At 42.9% G+C, this 19,215-nt stretch overlaps 1 protein-coding gene across 1 annotated transcript; it reads left to right on the forward strand.

Annotated features, from left to right (window-relative positions):
* Nucleotides 1-9,098: 9,098 nt before the first annotated feature.
* Nucleotides 9,099-10,304, forward strand: LOC130907381 (uncharacterized protein F54H12.2-like). The gene has a single exon (XM_057822382.1). The coding sequence runs from the start codon at nucleotides 9,099-9,101 to the stop codon at nucleotides 10,302-10,304; it is 1,206 nt and encodes a 401-aa protein (XP_057678365.1).
* Nucleotides 10,305-19,215: the final 8,911 nt, after the last annotated feature.

Consider the following 19,215-nt stretch of genomic DNA (forward strand, 5'->3'; position numbering starts at 1 on the left):
ATATGCAGCCGTAGACTTGACGTATTATGGCTAATTGTGCAGTGATATACTGTGTGTACATTGTGTGTACATTGTATGTGATACACTGGATGTTTTAATAATGATAAATGTAACAACCTCAAGGTCTTCCGATAAGAATCCTGTGAAAAATAAAAGAACAGCTTTAACAGAAGTTATGGAAAAAGTGCCTATATTGCACAACTGTATTTATTGCTGAAAGCAAAATCATCCAAAAAAACTGGTGTGCAAAGTGCCCATAAAGCACTGCCATATGACTTACAGTGGGGCAAATAAGTATTTAGTCGACCACCAATAGTGCAAGTTCTCCCACTTGAAAAGATTAGAGAGGCCTGTAATTGTCAACGTGGGTAAACCTCAACCATGGGAGACAGAATATGGGGAAAAAAAACCAGAAAATCACATTGTTTGATTTTTAAATAATTTATTTCCAAATTAGAGTGGAAAATAAGTAGGAGCAGGAGTGGCCTAGCCAGTCTCCAGATCTCAACCCCATAGAAAATTTGTGGAAGGAGTTGAAAGTCTGTGTAACCCAGGGGTCGCGTTAACCGAATATTTTCCGTCGTTGACCGTTTTTTTAAAACGGTGACGGAAAAAACTGAAGTCCATCCGTCATTTTGACAGGTTGCAATTCACACCCCAGACCACAGGATGGCGAGTGAGCATATTAATAAGCTATTGTCCCTCTTGATGCATGACGTCGCTGGCCTTACACGGAAAAATGTCCGAACTAGCATTCAGGTGTGGCAAACACGGAAACGTTGGGAAGCTTTGGAGAGCATTGTCTCAGGCTACGTTCATTCTACAGGTCTTAATGCACAAATCCAATTTGTTTGTGTTTTTCCGACTCGAGTCAGGCATTAACTTGACGGTCTGAACGGGACAAGTCGCATAGAAGTGGACCATTTCAAATCCGATCTGGGTCATTTTTGTATGTGGTTCAAATCCGATCTGGGCCACATTTTTCCAGACTGTCGCGGCGGTCTGTACCGTCCAGTGTCCCAAATCCGATTTCAGCTATGCGTTATTAGCGCCTAGCTTGCAGTGAACACGGCTTTTGGGGAAGGGCCGGGCTTGACAACAGTCATAAAAAAATAAAAATGGGTTGAGGATAAGCATGAGAATGATCGGTTTTCTCTCTGCTCCATGTGAGCTATATTTCAACATTTCCTACACGGCCGAGAGTCGGGAGAGGGGTCTGGCTGCAGCCCGACTTGGAGAGTTGGGGCAAACTGCCCGTATGTGTGTGTGACATGCACGGACAGTGCGTGCATGCTATCGATCCATATAAACTGTGAATATAAGCCTAAACAGGGATTATTTATGTTTGTTATTTGTCTCCTCCTTTTGAAAAGCAAAATATGATATCCCTGGAATGACAGATGACTTATCATTTGTTTTGATGCTTCTGCGCACCGGCGCGTGTCGGACTGCGAATTAGAGCGCATGCGTAATACTTGAATGGTCTCAATGGACAAAAGCAGTCTGAACGGGCACACCAAAAAAACGGATATGACAAAAAAATCGGATTTGTGCATTAAGACCTGTAGTATGAACGTAGCCTAATTGAATGAGCAGGGACAAACAGCTTGGAGTCAGAAGTACGTGCGCTATTCTTAAACCTGAACGCACCCCGAGTCTTGGATGACAAATCAACAGAGCAGAGAGTAGACACAACATGGCTGGTAGTTTCTTCAATTTATTCAGAGTTGAGTAAGTAACGCACCACTTTTGACCAACACTGCTATTGAATATGTCATTATTATCATTTTAAAAATTTAAGTGATGGGTAAAAATAGATTATGACCGGATTTTTATGACCCTGTCAGTCAAAATGACAGACAACGAGAAAGTCTAGCGCAACCTCTGGTGTAACCCAACGACAGACACAAAACATCACTGCTCTAGAGGAGATCTGCATGAAGGAATGGGCCAAAATACCAGCAATAGTGTGTGAAAAACTTGTGAAGAGTTACAGAAAACGTTTGGCCTCCGTTATTGCCAACAAAGGGTACATAACAAAGTATAGAGATTAACTTTTGGTATTGGCCAAACACTTATTTTCCACTGTAATTTGGAAATAAATTCTTTAAAAATAGACAATGTGATTTTTTGTTTTTTTTTCCACATTCTGTCTCTCATAGTTGAGGTTTACCCATGTTGTCAATTATAGGCCTCTCTATTATTTTCAAGTGGGAGAACTTGCACAATTAGTGGTTGACTAAATACTTATTTGCCCCACTGTATGGCTCACACAGTGCTTCTGGCTTATTGTTCATTTAATTTTTGCACAATGAATGCAAATAGTCTGCTCACATGACAAATCCCAAGCATCTTAGTTTGAAGACATCTAATGGCCAATAAGCATGACTAGTGTGCTAAGCTGTGACCGGCTGATATACAAAGGCAGAAGGCATCTACATTCACATGCAACATGCATATTGAACCAAAACCAATAATGAAAAATCAATGTTTTTGCTATTCGATATCATTTTAAAATACGTTCATCGGTCGATGATATCGGGAAGCCGATAGTGTCGGCTCTCTTACCCCGTAATGATCTTATGTTCTCTTATCTCTACCCGATAATATTGGACAACTCTACTGAATAGTGTCAAAAAAAAGGTTTCACAACCACCAAGTTTACATAATTTTTATTTGCCTCAAACATTTTGTTCGATGCTTTTTAAGGCCTGAATTTTGACAATCCCTTTAATGACTTTTAATGCTTTTTATTGACCCTCGTAAACACTGGAGAAGTGACTAGGCAGCCATTAAAATTTTAAGGACTGAACAGGGAATGGGAACCAAAAAAGCTCAGCTTCTTCCCACCCCTTTTCAAGCAACATATATATGCAGGTAGTGCCTGGGTTATGACGTACCCGACATACGTGATTTCGACTTTACAATGCCGGAGTCTCGTCCGCCTGTCTGACTACACTCCCTTGTTTTTTTTTTGTTTTTTTTTTTGCAGTCACGTAAACTGTACCTAGTTCTTGCCATGTCAGGATGCCTCCTCCCCCAGCAGGCTCACCGGCATCCTGCAGTTTCTGACGGCATCAGGTCCTACTTTCTTGCTCTCATGCTGCTGCTGCTTCCACCTGCCGCGGACTCCTTTTGCGAGTCCCGATCAGTTTTTTTTTAGTTCGACGGCGGGCTCGCATTAAGAGAGGGGACGCTGTCGACCTTGATATACCCCCTTTCTCGCCTCTCTACTCTCTCCACAGCGCCCTTTTCTCTCAGCAAGACGACTCAATCAAGAGTAAAGCCCAAATAGTTTTCGTTTTTTTCCTAAAGCCCGAATAGTCATTGAATATAACAAAATTTAACACAACGTAAGAGAGAGTAATAAAATACACCTTGTGTCAAGTAGGGTTCATGCCCCCGATGATTTATGACTTTGACCTCTGTGACCCCGCCCCCTTTGATCGTAGTCCTTTGATCTCTATTGATGATGACAGATGATTGATGACCCCTCCCCCCTTTCTCCTTTGATCGTGGTCCTTTGATCTCTATTGGTGCTGACAGGTGATTGATGACCCCCCCCCCCCTTTATCCCTTTGATCGTAGTCCTTTGATCTCTATTGGTGCTGACAGATGATTAATGACCCCAGCCCCCCTTTACCCCTTTGATCGTAGTCCTTTGATCTCTATTGGTGCTGACAGATGATTAATGACCCCCGCCCCCGGACCCCTTTTGATCGTAGTCCTTTGATCACTATTGGTCATGGCAGATGTTTAACAACTTTGAAGTTTAGCGCATGCGTGCTAGGCGTGTTATGGGTTATGTCCGTACATGTCCCCCCTAGAAAAAAACGTAGTGTGTGGAGGGGGCGTGTTTAGCGCATGCGTGCTAATGCGTGTTCCGGGGACATGTCCGTACATGTGAATCGGAAGTAGTAGGGCGTGTTTAGCGCATGCGTGCTAATGCGTGTTCCGGGGACATGTCCGTACATGTCCTAACGAAGAATCGGAAGTAGTAGGGCGTGGCTAGCGCCTGGGCTAGTCGTAGCCAAAGCGAGCTAACCGGCATTCTCAACAAGCTACCGTGAGGGGAGCCATGATTAACGAGACGTGTGTTAACATTAGCCGGGAACGACCCAATGCGGTCACGGGTGCCCCCCGCAAAATGCAGATGTACCTAAGGCGTGTGCAATACCCGCCTAGTGAGGAGCTGGAAGAGGTTAGACCTTTACCTGACTCAGGATCATGGGGGTTCCGGTTCAACTATGCGATGGGTGAGCTGTGTTTCTTCAGTAAATATGAGGACAACGACAACATGCTGCCGGCTGACATAGGCATGCTTAATTCTAATGATTGGGGTGTTATAAAGGACCTCATACCTGGTGTGTTGGATAAGTGTTTATCTTCATCGGAAGCGTGGGAAGATTTGAGCTTTGTTTGGCTCTCCAGAAATTCAAACAGTGGACGGTGGTTCTTCAGAGTGAAGATTAAGTTACAAGAGGGTTTGGAGAAGGAAGATGATCAAAGCGTCTGTCATGATGAGTTGGAATTCCAGTTAGAATCATTTAACAGCGAATGCGGAGTGTTTATGATCATCATGGCGGTCCCTCTGTTAGATTGGAATGATCTGATGAGGGAGTTCTCCGTGAGAATCTCCGCCCTCTTCCAAAGCAGCCGTCTTTGGCATAATGAGGTGGGCGTTAAAAAGGCGTTAACGTTTGTGTAGCCAACCTCGCGGTACAAAGTTATTTTTTTAAAAAAGAGAAGCCCCACCCCAACCACGCCCCCCGCCTCCAATAACACCACACCCCCTTTTCATGTATATATACCACAGATTGGCGGGGCACATAGCTCACTCCAAACCTACAACGGAGCCGCTTATATCACTTTTTTGAAGGAAACTCCATGATGCCTGGATCCAGACCGACTCGGAGACGTTTGTCCACCATCTGGACACCGTTTGAAACGGATCGTGGAGTAGTGTTTGAGGACGATATGGAATCTAATACCCCACTACTCGCCAGTACTTGGACGGAGAGCGTTACCTGTGATGGGCCTGAACTCGTCAACCCTACCGCTGAGGATGGCGAAACACAGCAAGCTGATCCTGAGCCATCATCGGCCATCGGGACGGACGATCCCCCACTACCGATGCATGCGTCAGGGGTGAGATCAGCCGCTACCAGGTCTGAGGACTCTTCACAGCCAGAGTTGACTGAGAACGTCAACCCTAACGCCGAGGATGGGGAGACACAGCAAGCCGATTCCATGCCGTCGTCCCCCCTCTGGCCGCCTGAGGCTCCACCACCTGTGCGCACTCTGCGACTCATGAAGAGGTCAGCGGATTCTGATGGCACACCAGCGGGGTCGTCTAACTCTGAAGAGACAGCCCCTCCTTCAAAGGCATCGGTAGAACCTCTCTCGGGTGAGCACCCATCCTCCCCTTTAAAAGAGACCCCGCCACTTGAGACACCCCCTCAACCACATTACTTGGCACCTTCCGAGTTCTTCAAGGAGGCGGAGGATGGCGAGCTTATTTTTCGAGAGACTCAAAAAGGTTGGCTAATGCTTAACGAATATGATTGCATTAAGAAAACAATTTACCATCTACTTAGTAGAGTGTTAGAAAAACACATGGAATCTGAGTGCTATGGTTGCCAGGTGAACCACCCCAGTCAAAAAGAGCATGCATGTCTCTATATAAACGAAGACTATTATTATAACAATCATTTCCACTTTGTGATTCGACATTTGTACACGCCAAACTTTTTTCCGAGCATCCAATTCATGCTGAACCTGTTCGAGTATAAGGCCGAGCTTAAAAAAGTGGAAACCGCGGCGGAGATAATTCTCCTGGAGCTCGAACAGGCTAAGAATATCTCTGATAAGGTCTCTGAGGTGAACGCAAATTCATTTACCACTGAAATCAAACGTGCCCTGGATCAATACTACTTTAGAGTCTGAGGATGGGGAACAACAGATCATGCCAGTCAACAGAGCCTGTTCCGACATGTAATCGGGACGAACCTTCTACAACGTGTGATCAGGACGACCCTCCCCCGACATTTGATTGGAAGGACATAGATCAGGACGACCCTCCCCCGACATTTGATTGGAAGGACATATTGGACAGAACTATTAGTTATGACTCTAACTCAACCGGAGATGAACAAGTAGAGAAATTACTGACTGTAATGCGCAAAGTTAGACCTTTGTCTAATTTGCTTTTCAATCTACCATGGGAATCTATGGTGAAAGATTGTGTAAGCGTCAGTAATCCAAGTGTAGCCACAACAGTACAAACTATTTTCAACAACTGGGATACTCAGATCACTACAGGTCATTTGAAAACTATTATCACATTGTTTGTTGATTGTATCAAATACTGTCTTGAAAATAATCAACCTTTAGACATAGAGAGAGAATTGACAGCCTTTCAAAATATTATAAAGTTAAATGTGAAACCTCATACACTAGCCGAGGCTGCATATGATATTTTCTCTTGATTGTATTGTATCAAGTATTTGTACTCCTTGTCACCATGTACTCATTAAAAAAAAAAATCTTGTGTCTCTGTGTGTCTGTATAAAATCCTAAAGTCCATGACACTAGTTCATTTATCACCATGGCTCTGAAGAGGCGTATGAAGAAATTATACTATGACCCCACCCACCCAGCTAGTTTTGGGGGTGTGGAAAGGCTCCATCGAGGTTTGCAAGAGGAAACAGGAGAAAAAATAAACAGAGATAGAGTCAAGGATTTTTTAGCAGGCCAAGACAGTTACACGTTACATAAATCTGCCAGAATTAACTTCCCGAGGAATAGGGTTTTTGTCTCAAGAGCATTAAATCAGTTCCAATGTGATTTGGTTGATCTTCAAAATTTAGCCGAATTTAACGACGGCTTTAGATATATATTAACAGTCATCGATGTGTTTTCCAAAATGTCTTATGTCAGGACTTTAAAAAGCAAAAAGGCCTCAGAGGTGACCGAGGCATTCCAATCTGTTCTTTTAGAGAGCGGCATTCCACAGAAAATACAAACTGACGATGGACGCGAGTTTTTCAACAAGGTCTTCCAGAGGCTGATGAAAAAACATAATATTACACATTTTGCTACTGCCAGCGATCTGAAAGCGTCCACCGTCGAGAGATACAACCGGACTCTAAAGACCAGGATGTGGCGATATTTTACCGCTAAAAATACCCGTCGCTACATCGATGTCCTCCAAGACCTTGTATCGAGTTATAACGATAGTTATCATTCTAGTATTAAAATGAAACCTATCCAAGTTAACGCTGAGACTAGTCCTCAGGTTTTTCGGAATCTTTATGGAGACCTGACCTGTACAATTAGCAAAATGAAATTTAAAACAGGAGATATTGTCAGAATTTCAAAATTGCGAGGAATATTTGATAAGAAATATGAGCAAAGCTTTACAAATGAACTGTTTACTGTGAAAGAATGCCTACCACGAACCCCGCCTGTTTATAAACTGGCGGATTACGATGGAGATTTGATACAAGGCTCATTTTATGAAAGCGAACTTCAGAAAGTTAGGATAACAAAAGATCATATTTTCCACGTCGATAAAATTCTAAAGAGACGTGTGATTAATGGAAAAAGACAATTCCTAGTTCAATGGAAAAATTGGCCATCAAAATTTAATCAATGGGTCGATGCGGATCAAGTTATAGACATATAAAACAAATTAACAAACGCATTCGTCATCATTCAACCTCATGGACCCGAATCTAGTTGACGGGTTCTATGTAACGCTGCCTTCAAACGCCAGTGCCTCTGTCTATACAGATAATACAATTTCCCAATACAGAGTTAACTTAGCAAGTCATATAAATTTAAATTCCAATTGGGAAGTCGCCATAACAGAGATTTCCTATCCGCATACTTGGTTCAACGTGCCAGAAGAAGAGGCATCATTTGATGTTATAGACGTTTGGCATCATGGTCGTCCCAAACCCGGCGAGAGAGTGATTACCGAATATGATGAAAGAAAAATTAAAACTCTATTCTTAACAGAAGGGTATTACAACGATCCCGAGACAATCGGGAAAGAGTTTGAAAAAATCTTGAAAGATAATTTTGAGGTTGACATTAAAATAGCATACGCCAGGAACGTGGGGAGATTTTTTTTCACAGGAACTGGGCGTTTCAGAATCCGGCTCAGGCCACCGGTATCATATATATTTGGACTCTTGGCGGACGAATGGTATACTTGTGGACCCCATTGGACCGCAGCCACGCACCCCGCCGATATTAGGGCTGGTCTTTACCATTTCTACATATACACGGACTTGATTCAACACCAAACGGTCGGCGACACCCTAGCCCCGCTACTAAGGACTATTCCAATAACGGGGGAGCACCAAGAAACAGTTTTTAAAACGTTTAACCCGCCTTACTATCTTCCACTTAACAAAAGACACATTGAGGACATAGCGATAGAAATTAAAACTGATCAGAACAAACCAGTCCCCTTCGCTTACGGCAAAGTAATTATCACGCTCCATTTTAGACCAAAGTGAGAAAATGGTGGTGTTAGCAACACACCCGGACCTTTACCGCCTAGTGGATTATTACGAAAGCCAGGCTGGAGGGGCGTTACCTGGGTTCCACGGGTCACCAATTCAATATGGAAGAGGTCTGGGTTCCATCTTTGCCAAGCTGTTCCGATTTGTAACTCCGCTCCTTAGGAGAGGTTTCAGCATGGCGAAACCACACCTCCAGACAGCCGCTAAAAACATAGCGACGGACGTCGCAGGGCGCGTGATGGAAAGGATTCAGAAAAAGCCAGATCCACAGGAAGGCTCCGGTATCATGACCCTGGCACGCAGACCTCATAAATCACCTGCAAGGAGACTCGTTAAAAGGGGGCGTCGACCTGTGAAGTCACGTAAAAAGCGTGCGAGTGCATCTAGACCGAGATCAGTTTCCAGAAGGAAGCGTCGAAGAAGCCACGCGGACATCTTCTCCTAACCCCTTCATACCAAATGGCGCTCGCACACCACCGTTCACATGAATGCACTCTGGCCGAATTGGATTTGTTTGCCCCACCCCTTACGCAATTATCGATCGAAGGGAGTCAATATGTGGAGATGCTCCCGATCTCGGCCCTTACCGAAGACGGCCCCATCGAGTTTTTTGTTCCTGGCGATGGTTCTAAATATCTGGACCTCGCGGACACCCTGCTTCAGCTCCAATTACAGGTGACAAACGCCGATGGATCCCGTTTACCTGCGGCGGAGAAGGTGGGGCTTATCAATTACCCACTTAACACCATATTCTCCCAAGTTGATGTTACTTTGGCAGACAGATTGATATCTCAGTCCAGTTCGACACACCCTTATCGATCCATGATAGAAGCTTTATTAAACTTTTCGGACGCTTCTTTGAAGAGCCAGTTCACAGCCGGTATGTTTTTCAAAGATAAAAGTGGACAAATGGACACCACTGACCTTACTGGCGACGCTGTGAATGAGGGTTTGGTGAACCGAGCGCAGAGGGTTGCTGGCTCCAGATCATTTTATGTCATAGGCCCTCTACATGCCGACATATTTTTTTGTGAACGACTCCTGTTAAACAATGTGGACTTACGCGTCAAACTCATCAAGGCCAACAATGATTTCTGCTTCATTTCACCGGCTAACAGCGATCATAAGTTAAAAATATTGAGCGCTTCTTTATTTGTCAAAAGGGTCGCTGTGTCTCCAGCTGTTTCTCTGGGACACGAGGCTGCACTCCGCAAAGAGAACGCTTTGTACCCCCTGTCACGTATTAACGTAAAAACGTACTCTATCCCTCAACAATCTCGAACGTGTCAGCAAGATAACCTTTTCCTCGGACCAATGCCTCGTTATGTCGTAGTTGGCCTAGTTGCACACACGGCGTTCACGGGTCGTCGAGAAAGTAACCCTTTCAACTTTGCTAATTATAACATGGAGTATTTAGCTCTGACGCAGGAAGGAAGACAAATCCCCTCGAAACCTTTTCAACCACAATTTTCCGAAAGGAATGCCGCTCGCGAGTTTTATAATTTGTTTACGTCTACAGGCAGACATTTGAAGGATCTGCCTCTCTGTATTGATCACGAGGATTTCATGGACGGCTATGCTCTATATGTGTTCAATTTGAGCGCTAACGACGACACATCTGCATTATCGACTGTGTCTAACGGTAGTGTCAGATTGGAGATGAGATTCAAAGCTCCACTGCCTCACACAGTCACACTTATTGTCTACGCATGCTATGACTCTATTCTGGAAATAGACTCAAAACGGCAAGTACTGGTGGACTATTACTGAGAGATGGACGGGAGAGCCCTGGAAACTCTGATGACCCGCCTCCAGGGGAAGTTATTTGGAGGTGTCTACGCCTCTGATGAGTTAAACTCTTTAACCCCCACCCCGGCGAGACATTTTATTGTAAACACCCACCCGCGTAGCCAACCGGGGGAGCACTGGCTCGCCTTGACCTTGGAGGAGAATAATGTGGCAACATTCTTTGACGCCTATGGCCTGCCTCCAGATTTGGACTATTATCCCCCGAGTATCATCTCTTTTTTGGAAAAACACGCCAACCGAATAATATACCACACCTACCAACTACAGAACGAGCTCTCAATCACATGTGGTCAACATTGTGTATATTACTTAATTCAGCGAGGCTGCGGCCTTTCATTTCATGATGTATTAGCTTGCTATAGCGATGACACACTTAAAAATGACTCCATGGTATCTACTTTTGTTAAACGTCATCAAATGTTTACCTATGATGCATGCTATGGTCAGCGATCATGCTCGTTGCAAAAGTTTAAAAAATGTCATTGTCTGTAAACGCTTGACTTTTTACAAACATTTTATTCAATAAATGAAAAAAAAAAACAGAATATTTTCTCGTGTGCATTACTCATTTAATCCAATCCACTTGTGAGGCGACGACCTCTCTCTCTTCGCTCTTCTTTTTTTCGGATGCGCCTTAGGCTGGTCGTTAAACTCCAAACCGTCGTCAAGTTTTAATCGTCGGAACTGTTCACGAGCATGCGGATTCGAGATGGAAGTCTCGGGGATGTTTAATTCACGCAGTGTATGCAGGAACTCATCCCAACCTCTAGGGGGTGGTATCATGACTGTTTTTCCAGTAGATGTCAGATGTTTGAGGAGATCAATCATGTGCGAGCCGATAATGGGTCTACCTCGGAATATGAATTCGTTTCGCGATGTCCAGCTTTTATCATTGTCGACAAATTTTTTTAACACAAATAGAGCGTTTTTGCGATAACTGATTGGAAAGTTTTGCACCAGATCATGCCATGGCTCCTCCTCCTTCTTTACAACCGCTCCTTCTCCATCAACGCTTGTGTTGTGTTGGTAAGTCGCTGTGGGGAGGGTCAATGTGACATTCCGAGGCTCCTTCTCCCCTTGTTTCAAAAGACTTAAGTAACGTTGCATCAGAGCTTCATACTTTTTAATTTTATCGTATTGACTCAAAGAGCGATTCTCTAGAACCTCTCTCATTTTTATATCCAGATCATGCTCGGCTTTCTGCCGAATGTTGGGCTCTGTGTTCCTCAGCCGTTCTAGTTGTTGTGGGGAAATCAAAAACATTTTGTCCGCTGTTCTGAGGGTCATGTTTATCAGTCTTTTCTGATCAAACCACCTATAACACTACCCAGGACAGGAGCCAGTGTTGCCAACAAAGGGAAAATAAAACCGCCTTTCTGCTGCAAGGCAGCTCTTTTTCTTTTCAAGCTTTTTCTCCTGTCGGCCAGTAGACGGATCACCGTCCTTTGTTTTTTCAGCTTTTTGAGTTGTGTTGACGTAAGAGGAATGTTCCCACGTACAAGGTTAAGGGCAATTTCACACAACGCTTTGACCAGACTGTCTGGACTTCGTTTCAGTATGTCCTTACGTTTCTCAGGTTTGGCCTGAAAAAGCGCTTTGAGTAGAGGGGCGTTGGTTTTTAAGAGAGTAGACATGCTAGGCCTTAGAAATATACACGGTAGGCCACTGATGAGGAAGCACACCTGTCCTCAGTCTGTATCGTTCTGGACAGTTTGGGGTGAGATCTACAATTAAGTAGCCGTGAGGTACACGTGTGGCATCTTCATAACATTCTAAAAAATACTTTTTCTTGGAAGGGAACATCTGGTTGGCCAACACACTTGTCTGCAGTTGATCTCGAGGATTTTTAAACAGTATGATATAATTACTATTTAAGCTGATAGTGCGGCTATATTTGCCTTGATGAAATATGTTTTGAGTCAAAAGAATCACACTCTTGTTACAATGATGTCTGTATTGTGTAAATAATCTAACCACTTCTGGGTGGTCCAAGGCTTGAAAAATGACATCATCTAGAATTATGAGATGGCTTTGGTTTGTTGGAAAGAGTCTCTCGTCCTCGAATGAATCAGGAATGCCTTTCAAAAATTGAATTTCTTTATTTTGTTCCTTCAGCTCTAAATACATGGGTTGCATTGAAGTGTAAATCCAAACAACATTTTCAGGCACATATGTCATCACATGGTTACAATTCTCCAAAAGCTTCTTGACAAAAAACGTTTTCCCAGCCCCGCTAGGGCCTGCTAATAAAATAGAGCATGGCATTTGGAAGCGGGGGTCGAAACCAACCTCAGACATTTCCATTTCCTTAATAGCCAAAAGGAAGAGTTTTACCGCCGGCTAATAACCGTCGTTTGTCGTACACGACTTTAAATGTTTTCTGAAATGATTTATTTCTTAGCTCAAACGACTTTTTGTCACGCACAATGATGTGTTGCGGAGTGTTTATAGTCCTGGGGGTGCCAACGCCACAGTGATCGACATACCCGTCGACCAAGTCCTTTATAGTATCAAAATTCACACGCTGTGAACAAGCATAAGTCTGAGTGATCCCCTTGACTTTTATTACTGTTTTTTTGGTTTGTCTCGTCTGATACGCGTACGATTTTGGACCGGCAGAGACGAATTCCTCGATGGAATCGTTAGCTAGCTCATCCGTCAAATCGCCAAGATAATTACCTAGAGGGAGGGGCTCTTCTCCAGGACCAACTACATAGATGAGAGAGTCAGTGTCCGAATACAGGACATTTTCCTGCAGTTTTTCCAAATATTCGTACATGACTAATCGAGCGTGCGCAGTTGTCATGCATGCGACAAAAACATTGGAAGTTGCAGAGGGCGGGGCAATGTTTTTTTTGTTAAAGTTGTACTGAATCATGGCTACATCCTTGTTAATAAAACCAAAGTATTTGATCTCATACATCCCCGAGAACAAAATTTTGAAAAACTCTGCAGCCTTTTTGACAAAATGGGTTTGATTCAAGTTACTCCTTTGACCAAATTTCCCCCAAAGACTGTTCAGACACAACTTTGCAACCTGTCTCTTTCCCGGATTGAGTCCGATGGAGTCGATGTCTAGTTGTATTCCTTGATTTGCTTGGTAGTCGCAAATGTATTTCTGCTTGTCGGCCTGACTAACAACATTGGTCGGAAAACCAGACGCTTCTTGTTTCCCCTTGAGAAACGTTTTTATATATCCTTCAAAGACCTCGCTGCTGGTCTTTTCAAAATGCCAGACCTCCATTACACGAGCTAATCTGTAACCCAACTCAACAGCTTTGTTCATTTCGAGAGTGACCCACACGCCGGTCAGGGCCCTCGATTCATCATCATGTTTGCAGTCATCAGACTGGTTGTTTATTTCCGCACATGTGCGGCATAGTGTAAACACGAGTTTGCCTTTAGCAGTTTTGTAAGGGAGCACCGGGAAATACAGTTTTCGCGGCGGGTAGACTTTAGCTCTAATGAAACCAAAGTACTTGGTTACATCAGCCTCAAAATTGTTGTGGATAATAATCGGATGTCCGATCGCATATTTTTTTGAGGCGTTTACAAAGGGGTACAGGCTAGTGACATCAACATAAAGTATTTTCTGATCGGGACCAGCAGTGTGTCTTAACACAAAGGCATTTGTCCTACCGCCAAAGAGAGCTTCACGGGGATCTAGCGGTTTGGGGAAATCAGAGTTGTGTAAGAACTCCCGGATAGCGGGGTTCTCACATTTCAGTTTGTTCCATTCGTGCTCTTTCATGATCGTTAGCCGGACTCCTGGCACCGACTTCAATGCCGCCAACTTTTCCTCATTTGCCTCATGAAGCTCACGAAAGGGTCTTTGCGTCATCGGACAAATCGCCGACGGTTCAAAACAATCAGGACAGCCGTGAAAATAACAGCCATCAAATTCCCAAACATGAATCGTACCATCCGCCCCTAAGGCGTGGCCGTCAACAAAAAAACCACCCACCTTACGTTCGCCTGTGTTCAAGGCATGTTCGATGAATATTCCTCTATCATGCGACACCCATTCTAAATATTGTATGGACGCGTGTGAGTAGGACTTATGCCGACGTCTGTAATTGTCAGGGGATGGTATAGCCAAAGTGTCGGCCTGTAAGAATTTTGTACGGAAGACTTTCATGCAGGCCGAGGCTATCGTGACACTGTTTAGAGGATCCACATCTGTTTCTTTCAAAAAAGCATCTCTGAACAGCCGACAACCAATAGCTAAAATGTCCACATCGTTCTGACAGTACATTAGCGCCTCCTTGCGGAAATCGAATGTACCGTGACATTCTTTTCGGTACCAATCAAGGAATTTCTCCCGTTCGATCTCTGACATGCGGTCTATGCTGTAAAATTCAGGGGCTGGGTAGGGCCCTACATAATTCAGGTTCTCTTGGGAGCTGAATAAGTGAGGGAAATACCCCTTCATTTTGTCTTCATACCCCAAAGTTTTAGGCATCGAAGACAACTTCATCATTAAGAAGGACAAGGAGTCAATAAATTTTAAGCCATACCGAGTCTCGGTAAAACATATAATTTTACTACCCTGCATGATAGGGGACAGACCGACACCCAGATCCAACATTTTTGAAATCAATAAATAAGCGTCAAAAGCTCGAGCATTGTGGGCCACGAAGATGTAATTTTCAAATTTTTTTTGTCTAAAATGTAGGATAAATTGACGACAACAATCAACCCCGTAAAAGCATTTGTTCTCTCCTGCAAATGATTTTGTGCACACCAAGAAAGCTGTGTGTACCCCCTCATTTGATAAAAAAGTCTCAAAGTCGTAAAAGACTATGTTCTGATTTGGTGCCTGGGGTTTCAGGGTTTGGATAAAGCAAAGGTGTCTATCATTGACAATGTTGGCTGTCACCAATGGGACCCTACAAATTTGGCATTTAGGGACAGGACATCTGTGTTGTCTGGCTTTCTTGTACATATTAACGTAGAATGTCTGACCACATTTCTCACATTTCTTGTATCTGGAGCATCTGCTCCCCCATTCGCCATGGGACGTTTTAACAACTTCTTTATGCTTAGCGTAGCAAATCTTGTTGTAACAAACGTTATTACAGTCTGTGCATTTGGTATAATCCACCGATCGTTGACGGCATTCGGGGTCTTTACATAAATGACAATAGAATGCACACCTGTGAATGTTGGCATTCGCGTGACCTTTATAACACAAATAGCAGAAGTAGGCGTGACCCAGAAATTGTGCTGGAGATTTCACGCCATAAAAATGATTCTGAATTAGAGTCAACACCAAAGTGTTTGGATTTTTGACAAAATCAGTCTCGAAATGCTTCATCGGCATATCCGAGTCATCAGGCCTGTACAAGACAACTATTTTACGATTCAGGTGTTGTTCAAATTTGTGAATGTCAGCAAACCCCGCAGCAGTTTGTTCACTCAGACCTATGGCTGTATGGAGTTCACGAGCCTTTTGTATTAAGGCATTTGTGGGTAACGATTTGTCTAACATATATGCTAACGCCATGGCTAAACATAGTTGATTGTTTTGAGGAAGTGGGTCATACAGGTACCGTCGTTTTTTGCGAACAATCTCACAATCGAGCATGTGTGTCAACTTTCTCCTAACCCCGCCCCTTTGATCTTTAACGATGTTGACCACCATCTCCAACTCAGTATTGCAGAGGATTTGGTAATTGGATTGTACAAGTCGATCGATCACATTGTGAAAACCATGAAGGATTATTTCAGGGTCATCGGTGGCATTTAAGACGACATGTTGCTGAACATTGTCACCGACCACCTCAATTTGAATAATGTCACCAGGTTGTGTAATTGCAACCACATGATCAGCCTGTCGCTGAACATTTTCCATTATGTCGTTGTAAAAGCTGACAAAATCAGGAGAATCGGCGACCCTCGACGGTGTCAATATCTGTCTCAATTCGATATTGTTAAATTTTGGTCTTACTGTTTCGCTTGCACCCCCTATTTGTGTGTCCGAGTCAGTTTGCTCCTGCGTGTCAGCTTGTACATCATTGTGCATGACACTGTCAGTTTGCTCCTGCGTGTCAGCTTGTACATCATTGTGCATGACACTGTCAGTTTGCTCCTGCGTGTCAGCTTGTACATCATTGTGCATGACACTGTCAGTTTGCTCCTGCGTGTCAGCTTGTACATCATTGTGCATGACACTGTCAGTTTGCTCCTGCGTGTCAGCTTGTACATCATTGTGCATGACACTGTCAGTTTGCTCCTGTGTGTCAGCTTGTACATCATTGTGCATGACACTGTCAGTTTGCTCCTGTGTGTCAGCTTGTACATCATTATGCATGACACTGTCAGTTTGCTCCTGTGTGTCAGCTTGTACATCATTGTGCATGACACTGTCAGTTGATTCGTTTGGAACATTGCTCGGTTGATTAAGTTGTATTAAAGCGTTTTGTAAAGGCTGAAAGAAATCGACAAAATCATCTATTGATCGAATGGCTACAAATGGATCATCTGAATCAATCAGCGTGTCTGGGTTGTGTTGCTCAAATGCCATCTCATTGTTTACCTGATTCACATTGTTTATTCCGCTGACAATATCCAACAGTTCGTAAGGTATATCAGGCTGTGACACCATTTGCTCGTTTATTTGATTGATAAAATCTTGAAATTCACACGGTATGTCAGGAATAGAATCATCCATTTTTAATCAGGATAGCAAATCAGACAAAATAATATGAATAATATCGACCTCTCGCTTCGTCAATAATGAATCCAAACGGGGTGCCAGGTTCCCGAGGAAGCTCATGCGGCCCGCTCCTGATGAGACGTGGAATTATAACTGCAAAGTTAAGAAACACATATCAGCTTGCAATTGTACAAATTCATTACATTTTCATTATGAAGTATGACATATACGTTCAATAAGGATAGATTAATAAAATATATAAATTCATTATTAAGGTCAACATACAGCTTAATAACAGGTAGATTAAATAAGAATCACACAATGTTTTGCATTTTTTTATTCAAAGCACTGCAGTAAGCGTTCCCCTCGCCTTTTTCTTGGTCTGCGTAGCGTTCCCATCTTGGAATGTGTGCGCACATACACACACACGCACGCACACACGCACATCCCTCCTCTTTCTTTTTCTCCTTCCTTAACATGTGCGCTAGGAAATGTGGACGTTTTTCTCACTATACTATTGAATTTCATTTTCATCATTAAAAAAACACTGTCTCTTACCGTTTGGTTGAACGAATAACTCATCAATCTGCGCAGTTGCATCTACAAATAGAGGGGAATTTTATAATTAATAGGACATGTAGAACATAATAGAGGGAAAATATATAATAAAATATTCTTACCCGCAACTAACACATGCGCTGGTGGTGCGTATCGAATCACCGAGGGGGTAAATATAAAATTCTCACCAACTAAGATGGCTGGCTCATCGACAGCTTAAAAAAATGATAAAACACATTTCCTTGTAAATGAATAATTTGTTTTAGAAAAAAAAAAGGCTTACCTTCTGATTTAATGAATATGTCAGTTTGTGTAGAGGCATCTGTAATATGAATTTATAGAAATGTTATAAGGTTAAGTATTGGATAATCGATGGGGAAAATATTGAAATTCTCACCTGCTAAGTATGCTGTTGCTGCTGTTTAGAAAAATGATAAAACACAGTTTACATTTCGTTCTAATGAATAATTTGGTTTTAGAAAAAAAAGCATACCTCTTGGTGGAGTGGATAGGCCATTAGATTGTGAATAATAGCCACTGTCCTCCTCACTTGATCGCGATAATGGCCTACGCCAGTCGTGCGGCTGTATGTCGTTATCCGAAGTCGATTGCGAAGAATAATTAAGATCAGCCTCCGAATCACCAAGGTCCCATAGTAGGGATGGCGAAGAAGCCGGTGTCGACGCGTGATGTGTCAATTCAGTGTCCTCCGCATCAGACCTTAGGTCCAACTCTGGTGTATGGGGGAATTTTGTACTAAAAATGCATACATTTAAACAGAAAGAAAAAAGGTCTACATACCATAGTTTGAAATGTTGATTTCTTTAACCTCTGTGAATATAAAGCAAAGAAGCTTTTGTTATCAATAGCTACATCTTCATAAAGTGCCAATATTAACATCATGAAAATGAGTTGGAACTCACCTCTGGCCATTTGGTATCAGGTATGTTGAACGGACAACGAAGAAGGCGAGGAGATAGCGAATTTATAGGGTTTTCCCCACCCATTTTTACGTAATCGTATTTTGTAGTTTTTGATTTTTAAAATGTTTTATGACCTTGATCTTTAAATGAACATGGGGCTCTGCATTTTGCTGAGTGGACATACATTTGTTGAAAAAAATGCTTCGTTTCTCTCCACTGATAACGCCTTTGAGATTGCACAGATACCCATCTTAACACAAACATGAGATCTGTATATGTGTGTAGACATACATTTGTTGAAAAATGCCGCGTTTTTGCAGCGTCTCCCCCCACTGATACACAGGTCCGCGTAAACTATCATGCAATAGGAATAACATCTGCAGGACTGCGTCATGCTTCAACCATTTTTCTGTACAGACTTGAGATTCCTTCCAGTAGCATTACATTTTGGAGCTCATTTTGAGTCATTATTAGTCTAAAAAGAATAGACTTCATGGCATACACTACATTGCCATCTACCTACTGGTGTTGCGTCACCAGGAGCATTGAGGGATTCAGTACCTTGCTCAAGGATACTTAGGCGAGTTCAATAGGTTAGGTTAGGTTAAGTTAGGTTTAAAAATTAACAAGTAAGAGGATATTATGTTTTATGATGCTGTTCCTTTCACTAAATGATCAATAATTTCATATAATGTGACCAACCTGGTAAAAAGCAGTCTTCACCAGCTGAGGG

Source organism: Corythoichthys intestinalis, chromosome 19, assembly GCF_030265065.1.
Source record: "Corythoichthys intestinalis isolate RoL2023-P3 chromosome 19, ASM3026506v1, whole genome shotgun sequence".
Lineage (NCBI taxonomy): Eukaryota > Metazoa > Chordata > Actinopteri > Syngnathiformes > Syngnathidae > Corythoichthys > Corythoichthys intestinalis.

Coding starts and splice junctions, on each gene's coding strand:
- LOC130907381 (XM_057822382.1), top strand. CDS start 9,099: ATGCTCCCGATCTCGGCCCTTACCGAAGACGGCCCCATCGAGTTTTTT.